A 13,052-nucleotide genomic window follows, 5' to 3' on the forward strand; every position below is an offset into this window, starting at 1 on the left:
TCTCGGCAAAGGAGAAGTGCTCACTAACACAGATTTAGACAGATTTGTGAACAATATTTGAGAGAAATAGGCCTTTTGTGTACATAGAAAAAGTCTTAGATCTTTGAGTTCAGCTCATGAAAAATGGGGGCAAAAACAAAAGTGTTGCGTGTATAATTTTGTTCAGTGTATATTATACTATATTATATAAAATTATATTATAGTCACACAACGAGGTAATCCAAGGCACGATGATGAAGATGATGATTCACAATAACTTTTAATAGTATAGATTAACTGCACAAACTCAAAAAGGCAGGCAGGCAGGCAAAGAACAACCACGTAGCACTGACGATACCGAAGAAATGAGGATACAAACAGAGGAACTAATATACACAGGATAATGAGGCGAACACAGCTGAACACGATAAAGCAATCAAATCAAACACCATGGTACCACATCAGACACGGAGACCGGAAACGAACACAGAAAACCAAACCAAACTGAATGACATTGTGACAATTATATTATATTTATTATATTATATTATAATATTATATTACTTGAGAGGGAATGTAATGCGGACTGAGACACTGTCACAACTAGATAAAAAGAGTTTTGACTGGACGTTCAAAGTTCTTTTAGGGTTAGGGTTATTAACCTAACCCTCCCTTAATAATAGCTACAATTCTGCTTGATGTGTACAATTTATTATTATTATTATTATTTACATGCATTATATTGTATTCATATATTTTATTCATTATATTTTACATTTAATATTTATATATAATTTTATACAAGCATCAAACTCTAGAAACTCTTTGAGACTAATATATTGTTTGAATAAACTAATATATTATAGACTAATATATTGTTTGAATAAACAATAAAAATATTTTTTTTCTTTACATCACATAATAATAGCTACAATTCTGCTTGAGACATCCAATTTATTATTGTTTATTTACTTTTTACATGTATTGTATTTTATTCATTATATTTTATATTGAATATCTATATATAATTTATATAGAATTTTATTAGTATAGGTTATTTATGTATTTATTCACAATTATTGTATTTTATTTATTGTTTTTTATTTTATATTTATATAGAATTATATATATATGCCTACAACTCTAAATAGTTAATAATAACTAATATATTGTTTGAAATACAAATATTCCATTTGAGGTGTTTGGCAAGCATGTACTGCTGTCTCATACCCTTCTTTTAGTTTCATGTCCCATCAATCAGCTAACCAAAACATAATGTTCACTGATCATCCTACAGGGTGATTTAATCAGCTTGTGCCGTCTATAAGAGTGGAGGCGGATTTGACGACTATTTCATTAAATCCCTCTAATCTCTTTACAAGTGGATCATTGAAGTGAATTTAGAAAGTTCTCTGAGAAAAGAAAATGAACAACCCCTGCCAGATCCACAGAGATGAATTATCCCAACTGATGAGTTAGATTTTACAGGACTGTTTCACATAGGGCAAAACGACTGGCCTGATTTCTGACAAATCTGCCTCAATGTAGGTCCAATCTGTACTGATGTTTTGAGTATCAAAGCTGAAACTTTAGCCCATGACTCAGTGTGCTCAGCAGACTCAAGATGTTCCATTTATCAAGGAAGGGGTTATTGGGAATTGCTGCGTACCTAAATTCAAGACAGCTTTCTTTTAACCCTTGTACTATGTTAAAATTCTGGATACGATTGTCAAACATGACCTAGATCTAATTGAAATTAATACAATTCGCCAAATATCAAAGTGAAAATGTTTTTTTAACCCTAACCGAAAAAATTTCTTTGAATAAAAGCGTCTGCCAAATATATAAATGTAGATACAGAAGGTAGCTGTGAAACTGACATATCAAAATACTAGGGCTGTCAACGTTAACGCGTTAACGCATGCGATTAATTTTACAGTCCTTAACACGTTAAAATAATTTAACGCAATTAACGCAAAATTACTGAAGCACGTCAACTTTATTGTTATCTTTATAGTTATCGTCCTTGGTGTGAACGGGCCTTAACCCTTTAACCCAATTTGGCTTCTCTGCTTGCGATCAGATCATTTTAAGCTGCTAAACTCCAGGAAAGTTTTCAGTCCAATGATCCAGTAAGCGAATGCATTCAAACAATCCGTCCAAAACAGCACTAATATAAAGGAAACCAGGCTGATTACATCAGAGACTGCAGAGAGAACAGAGACTCGCGTTGCGTTTTCAGTGAATTATTAATTCCAGTGTTTCGCTTTTAAACACAAGCTCTGTTATATTCTGTGATTGTCTCTGAAGAGTGCGAGCCCTCACACGTCACACGCGCTGTGAAGTACAGACTGAGACGCAAACTACGTTTTCTCGACTGGATAACCAGACTCGCTAGTAAAGTTTTGATGGATGAAGACTTCAATCAAGGTAAAGGTGATTGTGGTGGTGTACAGGAGTCGTACAGTAAGCACGCGTGAGTCCATCATAATAATGCGTGTATGAGTGCTCTTGACGCACTGATTGCACATTGTATTTATGCACAGGCACAGACATTTCCATACATTCACGTTGTTTCCACACACATTCACAATAATGTTTTGATTTGTCATGTGTATGTTCCTGTGTTTAGTTATCCTGAATGGATCCGTGCACTGTAGTAGATATATGCAGTCAGCAGGCGGTTGGTTTAGGGTTTTTTTGGCATCTCCATGTGGTCCTGTTCGGTATCGCAACTTGACTTCTCTAAAATGTAAAAAAAGCTATTTGCTGTTGCACTGTACACATACTATACAATTCAGATTTTTTTTTCCATATGTGCTTATATGGATGGGCTCCTTATATCATTTGGTTCTTTGGTGTCCTTTTGGAGTTTCTAAGTGTCCTTTTTTGGAAAGACATCTACATTTATCTTGAAAAAAGCTTGCAGAAAATACAGATTTTTGAGAATCACCCTTCAATCTTTTGGCTTACTTTGCTGGATATAGCAAATAATGATGACAAAAACCTTTGAAACAAGATAAATGGTCTCTGCTTAATTTCATGAAGTGTGCGATTAATCGCGATTAATCACAGAAAAAGGGTGTGATTAATTAGATAAAAAATTTTAATCTATTGACAGCCCCACAAAATACTTTTTTTTTTTTATTCTTATTTTGGGTCTGTGCAACTGCCTTTTACCATGAAATTTGTGGGTCTAATTGATCACAATTGTAATATTAATTATGGTTCCACATAATTATTTATTAATTATTTAGTTCCACCTAATGCTGTATTTCCGACAGCTAAAAATGTGTTGAGGTTCAAAATGACTCAGGACATTATATAAGGGTAAATCTACAAAAGGAATACCTTGTTGTTGAGCTACCCAATTGCAAGGTTTGTGGTTCTGTTAAAGAATTAACACTTTCCTAATCTCCTGTGAAAACTGCAAATAATTATATCTAATTACACTAATATTATTTAATATATTTAACATACTGACCTGAAGAGCCCAATATCAAATTAACAGCATATATCATCAAAACCAGTCATGAGTAGTAACCTATGTTCTGTGAAACTTACAATATTAACCTTAACACAGCCCCTTAGCAGTAGCAAATGTGTTCTATGCCAGTTCAATTCCATACTAAATTTCCATTAAACATTTGACTTCATGGGGTCCTTAAAGCTATTTGCCTTAAACATCCTGGGGATGTAAGCCTACTTGTTTTCAATGTTGAAGAAGTTCTCTCAGCCCACCCATAAAGATGATGGGAAAACCATCCATATTGTAATCGTAATGGCATTCTCCCTGTCTTAGTGTGATTTGACAAAAATGACATTTTAGCATGGCCTCAATGGTTAAATTGGTTAAACCAACTATGCAATATCCTCTCCTGATCCAAACTACATCCATTAACACATATTGGATGAGCCAACTCTTTTGTAAATAATTCAATTGTTTTGAAAAGGATGTTGAGTCAAAGGACACATGATATGGATATGTTTATTGAGAACAAAACTTCCATCTAGAGCAAATCAATCTCAGTGGAGCCCTTTAAAACTCTTCTGAACATTCTAAGAAATGTTCTTCCAGAAAGTGCAGGAATCTTTGACTGGCTCTTCCTGTTTCTCAGCAACCGTAAATCAGATCCTACTGGGCTGGTGTTTCAAACCCTGGAGTGGGTCAAACTGACAGTTTAGAAATTTCTGACTTGGGCTCCATATATATTGACAGACAGGCACTGTTTTTGCCAATTCTTAGCTTTTAGCATCACTTTCACAACTTAAATGGCAAGGCAAGCATAACTCTAATACAGTAGATGTGAATAGATTGTGATATTTCAAAAACATAGCTCTAAATCATCCATTTATCACTTTTTCACACAATTTCTGAATGACGGATATATTTGTCTTTGCAATAAGGAGTCTGACCCAATTTTGGTGCCTTGCCCCATCATGGAAGAACTCGGCAAGACTGCTTTCTTGGAAGACAAGACCAAACCCTTTCAAATATGTGCTGAAACAACCAAGGATGAATGAAGACTGCATGTCTGCCAGACTTCATCTCCTATACACCCCGAAGGATGCCAAGACTCCTTGTATGTCTTTGAACTGGCATCTATGAGCTTTGAGTGCAAAACAGCCAGTATTAATGTTTGTGGACTAGCTTTGTGGTATGCGTTAACCACTGGAAATTAAACACATAAAAAGAATTCAATCCAGCTGCTGTTTACCCAAGAAATATTTACCCTCATTTGTATGAGCAATTGAATGCCAACAGTGAGACGTTGAAGGGCTCTCATTCTTTGCTCTGATGAGTCAGGAAGATGTGTCCGAGCAAGACTTCTGCAGTACATGGGCCTTAACCAATACCAGCCTCAAAAACTGACCCAGATTTTATGAAACATGTGTCCTCAAAGTCAGATTTCCACTAATGGGGCCTGTTTAGAGCTGTGAAGAATGCAAGTTACAACAGTACCAGGTAACATGTTGGTGTTGCAAATGAGCAAAGATCATCTTCAAATTATCTTTTCAGTGCATTGACATGAATTACTTGTTACTGACAGGAATGTTGCCAGCAGGGCTGTCCAAATTACTTTTAAGGGGAATTCCAGACAGAACAATTGGTCCACACTTTAAATGTGATGCTATAATACAATAAAATAGATAGATCTTAGATCTTTTCTCAGAATTAACTCCAATGCAATGACTTTTAATTAACAGGAGTGGAAGTGGTTTTTATTGGATGTATGAAGTTAGTTCATACTTCAAAGCTTCAATTTTGCTTGAAATGAATTCATTTTGGTTTGATACAATATTTTGTAACTAATGAATTGATATTTAGAGATTTTAATTGTGATTGCAGGGATGCTCTTATTATGTGTGATATTATGATTAAAATCCCTGTGAGACATCAAACTCAGAGTTAAAATAGAAAATTACATAAATGCAAAATTGGGAGATATAGAGTGGCAACTGATATTTATACAGTATGTATTTTATGCAAGTAGTCTGTTATTCTAAATGTACTTTTTGGCCATATAAATATCAGCAACTGCATTAAATCGCATATTTTTGCTCAGTTAATGTTAATAATTTATGTTGCATGTTTTGCACGTTCGTGATTCTTGTGTGCAACCATGCATCACTGATATTAAATAAATCTATAAACCAGAACTTCCTGAATGTGCATGAATTCACTAACAACCATCTAATAGATCTATCTATTTAATCTACGAGCAACGTGTTTAGTGGACAAAAGAACAGCTGTTAAATAAAGACAGCTCTGTACTCTCAGACCTAGAGTGGAAATGCATCCTGACACACACTCCCTCCTGCCAAAGCTTGCGTTGTGACCCAGATCTTATAAACAGTTGATATACACATGCGTTTAAACATTCACACACGTACACTAATGTTTCAGAAGGATCATGACCCAGATCTAAATGCAAATGACTCTGTTGTTAGTTATCCTTACCAGATATTTCCCCTCACCCCTCTCCCCCTCATGTGGCCTGTCGAGACCTGTCTATAACATTTACGTGATACAAATTGGAACTCAAAGAGTAACATGCTCTAACATGCTCTACTGGCATCTGTTTTCCTCTGCATCTCCGCAGGGTATGCTTTTCTCATCCAAGGTTAGGCCTGTCTCACACATCCTGCATCTGGAGCAAGTTATAGCAGCAGCAGCAGCAGGGCCACGATTCTTGGGCATTAATCACAGTCCCCCACTTTGTGGAAAAGTCCAGTTGTCCAGTTGTTATGTGGCCCTGCGCCACAGCATAACTAGAAATGTAGAAATATTATACAGTATGCGTGGCTATACTGATAATTTACTTTCAGGCAATGGCCAATAATCAATGTTCAGTGATAAATTATGTTTCAATGTACTTTTCTAGTAAATCTGGCATATGTTTAGTATTTTAGACTGATAATAATAATAATAATAATAATAATACATTTAAATTGACAGTTAATTTACAAAATGAATAGGATAAAAATAAGGTAAAAAAGATACCACCATACTTTGTTCAGTTGACTAATCACAGTATTTGTTTTGTATTGCAAGATTTCTGAAATGTTTATGCGAATGATGATAAAATCAATTGTTATATGTACAAATGCATCTGTAAAAACCTTCAGAATATAGTAAATATATAATAAATCAGGAAAGTATTGTGCATGTAAATGCTACTCAAGTGGAGATTTCCGTCTCAGTGCATGAAAAAAAAAACAGATTTTGATAAAATGGTCTTTATGTGTATTTTAATTTAAATCTACAGACAAAAATAGATAAAGTGTGAATGACAGAATGTGAAAATGAACTAGACACTTAAATGTGTATTTTGGATGTTTTCTCTCCACTATAGCCTGAAAAAAAGACAAGTTATGGAAGCAAAATAGGTCAAAATCTCAATTTCCTACTGCCTGAAAAAACAGTACTTTTGCCTGTAATGTCTTACCTTAAAGGAGACATATTATGCCTCTTTTTACAATATGTAATATAAGTCTCTGGTATCCCCAGAATGTGTCTGTGAAGTTTCAGATCAAAATACCCCACCGTTCATTTATTATATCATTTTGAAAATGCCTATTTTGAGTGGAAGCAGAAACACGCTGTTTTCGTGCCCGTCTATTTAAATGCAAATGAGCTGCTGCTGCCCCCCTGCCCCCTTTTCCAGAATAGAGCTGCGTCATTACAGCTGGTACCTGCTAAAAACATCTGTTTTGGTTCTGATTATCATGTTTATAGCGCTGAAATCATGCGTTTTAAACCATATCAGTTTAAACTTCTGATATACGGTTTTCTGAGCGCACACATCTGAAGCACACGGACAGAAAGCGGCTTTCACAGCATGTGAGTACTAAACTAAGTTCTCATTAACACACAAGTTTACGTTAAAAACACACATGAGTTACAAAAACAGTTGGTTATGTCTGTGAAGGTAAACAGCTGGGAAATAAATTGCATGTTTATTTTAGATCTGTGTGGCAGCAGCAATATACAGTAATTAAATCAATAATTCCACTGCTCTCTTGTCACCTCTGAGGCTGGGATTCTAAATAGTGTTCTGTGCTCGTCTGAGCAGCTAAAGACAGAACAGTTAGCATGTTTTGCTCGAACTTTCGCCATGGCATTAGAGCTGGTTACACCATTGTCGCCTGTGAAATCAAATGATGGCGCCGTGAGTGGAAGCTTACAGATTAAGGGGTGGTAATATTATAATGAGATCCCTTTGCCACGTCACCAAGGGAGCGAAATCAGACGCGCTCGTTTTCTCAGACGCTTGCAGAAGCTGGTTACACCATTGTCGCCTGTGAAATCAAATGATGGCGCCGTGAGTGGAAGCTTACAGATTAAGGGGTGGTAATATTATAATGAGATCCCTTTGCCACGTCACCAAGGGAGCGAAATCAGACGCGCTCGTTTTTTTCAGACGCTTGCAGAAAAAGGCTTACCAAAACAAAGTTACTGGGTTAACCTATTTCACTTTTCCTTGGTTGGTAGATGCACAGGGGACCTGATTATAGCACTTAAAACCCGGAAAAGTCAGATTTTCATGATATGTCACCTTTAAATAATACTTGATTTAAAAAAATAATAATGAAATGATAATATATATATAAAAAAAATATGATAACAATGTACACAATGTTATCTGCTTCCATTATTAACCTTCTCAGGCTGATACCAACAGCTAAAAATGGCTACCAATGCTACCAATGGCTGAAACCAATAAGAATACTGATCCTTTACTATTATAAACTTGATCATTAAACGTACTACAGCATCCAATTAAACCCAAACTTCAAACGGATGCTACAAAATGCTAAAATCATGTGGGTTAGTCAGAGCTGTTGAATATAAAAAGCATTGTATGTGGAACCTGCATTGAGATCAGCAGATGGCTTTTTTCAAACAATGGATGAGTTATTCCCTCCATTTTTATGTGGCTTCACAAAAACATTCAAAATCTGAGTTCATAATTTGGTCTACAGTGCATTTTCACTCTATTTTCTGCTGAATTCAATGTGCTACTCACAGCAAAAATAGGCAAAGCACTTAACTATACTTGTAGTGCTGCTTCTGTGACGCTGCTACGCAGTCTCTCAGTGCTTATGAATGCACTCTGAATGAATACTGTAACGAATAGTGCAACGAACATAATGAATACTGTTGGTTGCTTAAATGCAAATGCAGGATACAGGTCTAAGTGCATTACATCCAACAAGCTGTCTAAAACAAGGTCAGCAAGTCCGTCAAGCTGTTTTTGGAATGTGAAATGATGTTGATTGAGGCTGCAATGTTCTTTCTGGTTTGAGGAATTGGCTAATTTGGTGGGAATAAGAAAACAAGAAATCAGATTAGATCGAAAAGCGCAGTGAGCAACCCTGAGAAAGAACAGGTGCAAGCGCAGAAACTATGGCAGTTTGACATCGTAAATAATCTGTAATGAGTTTGAAAATGACTTCTGTCCAAAAATAACCAGACAAACAAGGTGGTCGCTGCATCAACCCTGCAGCATATTTAAACAGCTTGAACCTTTCCCACGTCTGTTCTGTCATATAATTCTAAATATGAAGAGGAATTCTGACATGGAATTCTCAGTGGCGACAGAGACCAAAATTGACTGACGTCTGCCATGAAAGTCAAGCTGAAAAGAATATGAGACAGTTACTCAATATAAATTATTCACAGTACGGCAGTGACTAAGCAGAACCTGAGCAGAGAGGAAGGGGGAGTTATGCATGAGAGTCCGAGGAGGAATTACAGAGACGTGGCACTGCTGTCTGCCAGCATAAGAGCCGGTAACTGTTACCAAACCCTAACAAACAGTATCACCATGCATATTGTTAATTAAATCCAGTGTCACTTGTGGTCATAAGCTTTCTGGGTCAGTGCTGCCTTGGCCTTTTTTAGTGCAATGCAGTCTTTAGTATATTTTTAAGAAAATAAATAAAATCAATCTGAATTATATATAACTACATATACTATTTTTAACCACTGCACTATTACCTGAAGAGATGATGTGCCCATGACAATTTTAAGACTTTACTTAAAGCCTGAATATACTACACATTATGAAATTGATAGTTTTGGTCCTGGGTGCTGATTGGTCAGTACAGCATTCCAGTCGTACTAAAATACATAACATATTTACACCTACTGTATGACATGAAACCAGCTACTGTGTATCTCTGTGCAGCACTGAGAAGGGCCACTGTTACTGTATATCTTCTAGTGGAAGGATGACACTTCATGAATGTTCAAAGAAAATTTGCATCTGAAATCTTTTTTATTTAGCAACCACTTTATAAAAGCATTAAGGTACTTGAGACTGCGTTGCATTGTAAATATATAGTAGTCATTCAGTTGTTTAGAATGAACTTTTGTACTTTATTACTTATTTTTATAAAGGTATTGTTCATGCTTTACAATCAAATTGAATTGCTTTTCATAAAAAAAATTTATAATTATATTTTTTATAAATAATTATAATTTAACACATTTATTATACTTAATAATACTTACCTATGCAAGGTTAAACCTATCATTATAATGCATTATAAAACCGAACACGATTTATATCGAGGGGAATCGATCACGATTCCCACCGGCTGTATAACATTTGAACTTTTTTGTGCAAAATCACATTTTTCCACTCTGAGTGTAATCTGTTTTTTGTGCTGTGAATGGAATTTAATGTTATATGTGCAACTCTAATAAAATCCCTTGCTTCGGGTTTAATTACTGTAAGTCAAAATGGTCTCTTCATGTTTTTTCTGACTCTGCCTGGGTGTGGAGCCAGGCTTGTTTAGTGGAGCAATTCAACATGGCTTATCTGGATCTGTCTTTTCTGTATCAGGAAGAGTGTCTTCCTTTAAAACAGGGTCATTATACTCAGAGCATATTTCTGCCCACTTCTATGCTTACTCTGGGGAAAAAAATGTCATGAATTTCGTTAACAATTCATCACTGAAGACGTTACATCATAGAAACAATCTCAGATGCTAATTCAACAAGACTGGGCATGTTATCTATCTCTTGAAAGTGAATAACTGAAGCTCCGTTCCAAAACAAGTCTTCTAAGTCAGCATTCTATCTGAAATGGAATCTCATAAGTGACTGATCTGGAGTGCTCATCTGTGTATATCACGTAAATATGGTGAATTCAAGTCATGTCAGAAATATCCTATTTATAAGTTGAATGCACATGCACAACACAAAGTCGTAATTTGAACTGGGAAACTCTGAACTTTCTTTAGGCCCAGAGTACCTTCATAAATTGCATAAAAACCTAAAAAAGCAAAAACACACCTGATGTGCATTCCTAATTCATTATTTTGTAGAAGTAGAGTTAAAAACTAGTGATTTTTTGGTAGAAAAGGTACATCACCATTTTGCTCCAACCAAAGTGACCTGAATTCACCCAACTCATAAAGACATCATAAATGCGTAAATAGTCTCTTCAAAAAGTGCACAGCAATTTATTTCAATGGAGTTTGGCATTAGCTTATTGCTAAGCTAAATATGTGATACTCTAATAAGCATTACATTCATAGCACACACAAAAATTGGGTAAAACTGTCAATTGTTAGTGATAGCTTAGACTATTCTAAACTATATTTTTTGGTATTAAATATTATTTATTGAATTGCCATTTTTCTTGCCTTATCCATCATCTTGGATGAATTTTTCCACTGAGCTTGTTGCTATTTATTATGGGATTGTTCTCTCCATGAAGGATGCATCTAATGCTGCCCTAGAATTTGGACAAACGAAGGTATGATGCCCTAAAATCCTACCTATGCAGGCATCTCACTAGATTTTGGAACAGATTGAGAGTTTTACTTTATATGCGATATCAAAAAGTCCTGAGTGTGATATACTACATGAACAGATATGGGCAGGTGCTTACCGGAGCGTCTATCTTGATTAGAGCGATGTCTGCTTTCTCATCCACATCTTTGATTTTGGCTTCATAGGTGACGCCGGTCTTCAGCTCGACCATCACCCGGTGTTTGTTGGCTACCACATGGGCATTGGTTACAATCAGGCCATCTTCAGACACCACGAAACCAGAGCCGCTGGCCACCGCCACTTCCCGCTTGGTGAACATCATTCTAAAAAAGAAAAGTGAAGAGGTTTTTGAAGATTATTCTTTATGAGCAACCTTTTCATAATGCAGTAAGTCTACTTTCCACAGAGGAACAGCAAAGAATGATGGTTTCTCAACATCCTTGACGTGACTATATTTTCCAGCAAGATTTGAGACCAAGGAGGAACTTCTTCTGACAAGTGATTTGTGGAAAACATGACAGTTCACCAGATTTATTTATTTTTTTTACATTTTGCACAATTTCAACAGCCTATAATTGAGGTTGGCTGTTTTCTACATCCCACAAACTGTGTCTTATGCAATGATATCATGATATTTAATTTAGATATTCAATCTATTAATATCTATATTTGAGTGTGAAAAAAAAACATCTAGTCAGATACTTTAAAACAATGTTAATATTCTATAATTAGGATAAAGCTTAGTGGAATATGCCATAAAAATAATTTTTATGAAGTGCTTGACACTTAAACTCGCACAACATGATTTATCCATGAGAAACATGTTCCTGGAACAACATCCTTGTCAATTAATCATACATCAACCTCTCAACTAGTGTTGTTTTTGGCGGCCTGTTTTAATTTTAGTTTTAGTCTAGTCTTTGTGTGAAGCTGTCATTTTAGTTTTTATTAGTTTTAGTCACGTTCATACTCTTTTTAGTAGCGACTGAGCGGAGCACACACACGCATAGAGCAGGATAACACGCAGAGCGTCACACCACATGAAAGTGAATCCTGAGCGGTGGACTAATTTTCGTCAGCCAGAATTTCAGTGCATCTCTAATTATTGGCGACATTAGAAATGGATATTATATAATAGCTGCTTTTTTGAACACTCAACATTCTCCCAAAAATTAGAGAAATTATTAGCTGATAAGAATGTTGTTTTAGGGCCAATATGGATGCAATTTTGCTTACTTGGAAGTAATTCTATTCATATTGATGATAGAGGGCTAATAAAAGACAGAACGAGAGGAAATATCTATTTTGCCCAGTGTTGATTCATAAAGATGGCAGCGAAAGAGTACGAGAACAAAATTCAAATTGATCATGTTCACTTTCAAAAATAAATGTTCCAAAAGGGTGTTTTTGCAGAGATGGCATAGAAGATCCATTTTGGGTTCCGTAAAAAAACTTTCAAAGAACCATTTTTTTTTAAAAGAACCTTTAATTTTCTTGTGTGAAGAACATTTTAATAATCTAAATAAACTTTTAAAGAACATTTGAAGAGTTTGGTTCCAAAGCGCGATAAACGCCATTTAAAAAAAAAAAAAAGAGTTTCCGCCAAAATCAGTATTGTATCTGGTCGGTATTGAAAAGTTTAATTTTACGCAAAATGCGATATCCGCCGTGTTATTCTGTCATGTTTTCTCCCTTTCTTTCCAAACCCCGACAAACGCCAGTCTCCCTTCTCTGCAGAATGCGATACATCCGCTCAACCAATCACAGCGCACCATTCCACGCA

At 35.6% G+C, this 13,052-nt stretch overlaps 1 protein-coding gene across 1 annotated transcript in view; it reads right to left on the reverse strand.

Moving 5' to 3' along the window:
• LOC107678347 (serine protease HTRA1B) overlaps positions 1-13,052 on the reverse strand; it is a 41,450-nt gene that overhangs the window by 11,820 nt on the left and 16,578 nt on the right. Inside the window, 1 exon segment of the mRNA XM_016473570.1 lies at positions 11,388-11,592. Coding sequence (XP_016329056.1) covers positions 11,388-11,592 — 205 coding nt within the window.

This window comes from Sinocyclocheilus anshuiensis, unplaced genomic scaffold, assembly GCF_001515605.1.
Source record: "Sinocyclocheilus anshuiensis isolate Anshui unplaced genomic scaffold, SAMN03320099.WGS_v1.1 scaffold1034, whole genome shotgun sequence".
Taxonomy (NCBI): Eukaryota; Metazoa; Chordata; class Actinopteri; order Cypriniformes; family Cyprinidae; genus Sinocyclocheilus; species Sinocyclocheilus anshuiensis.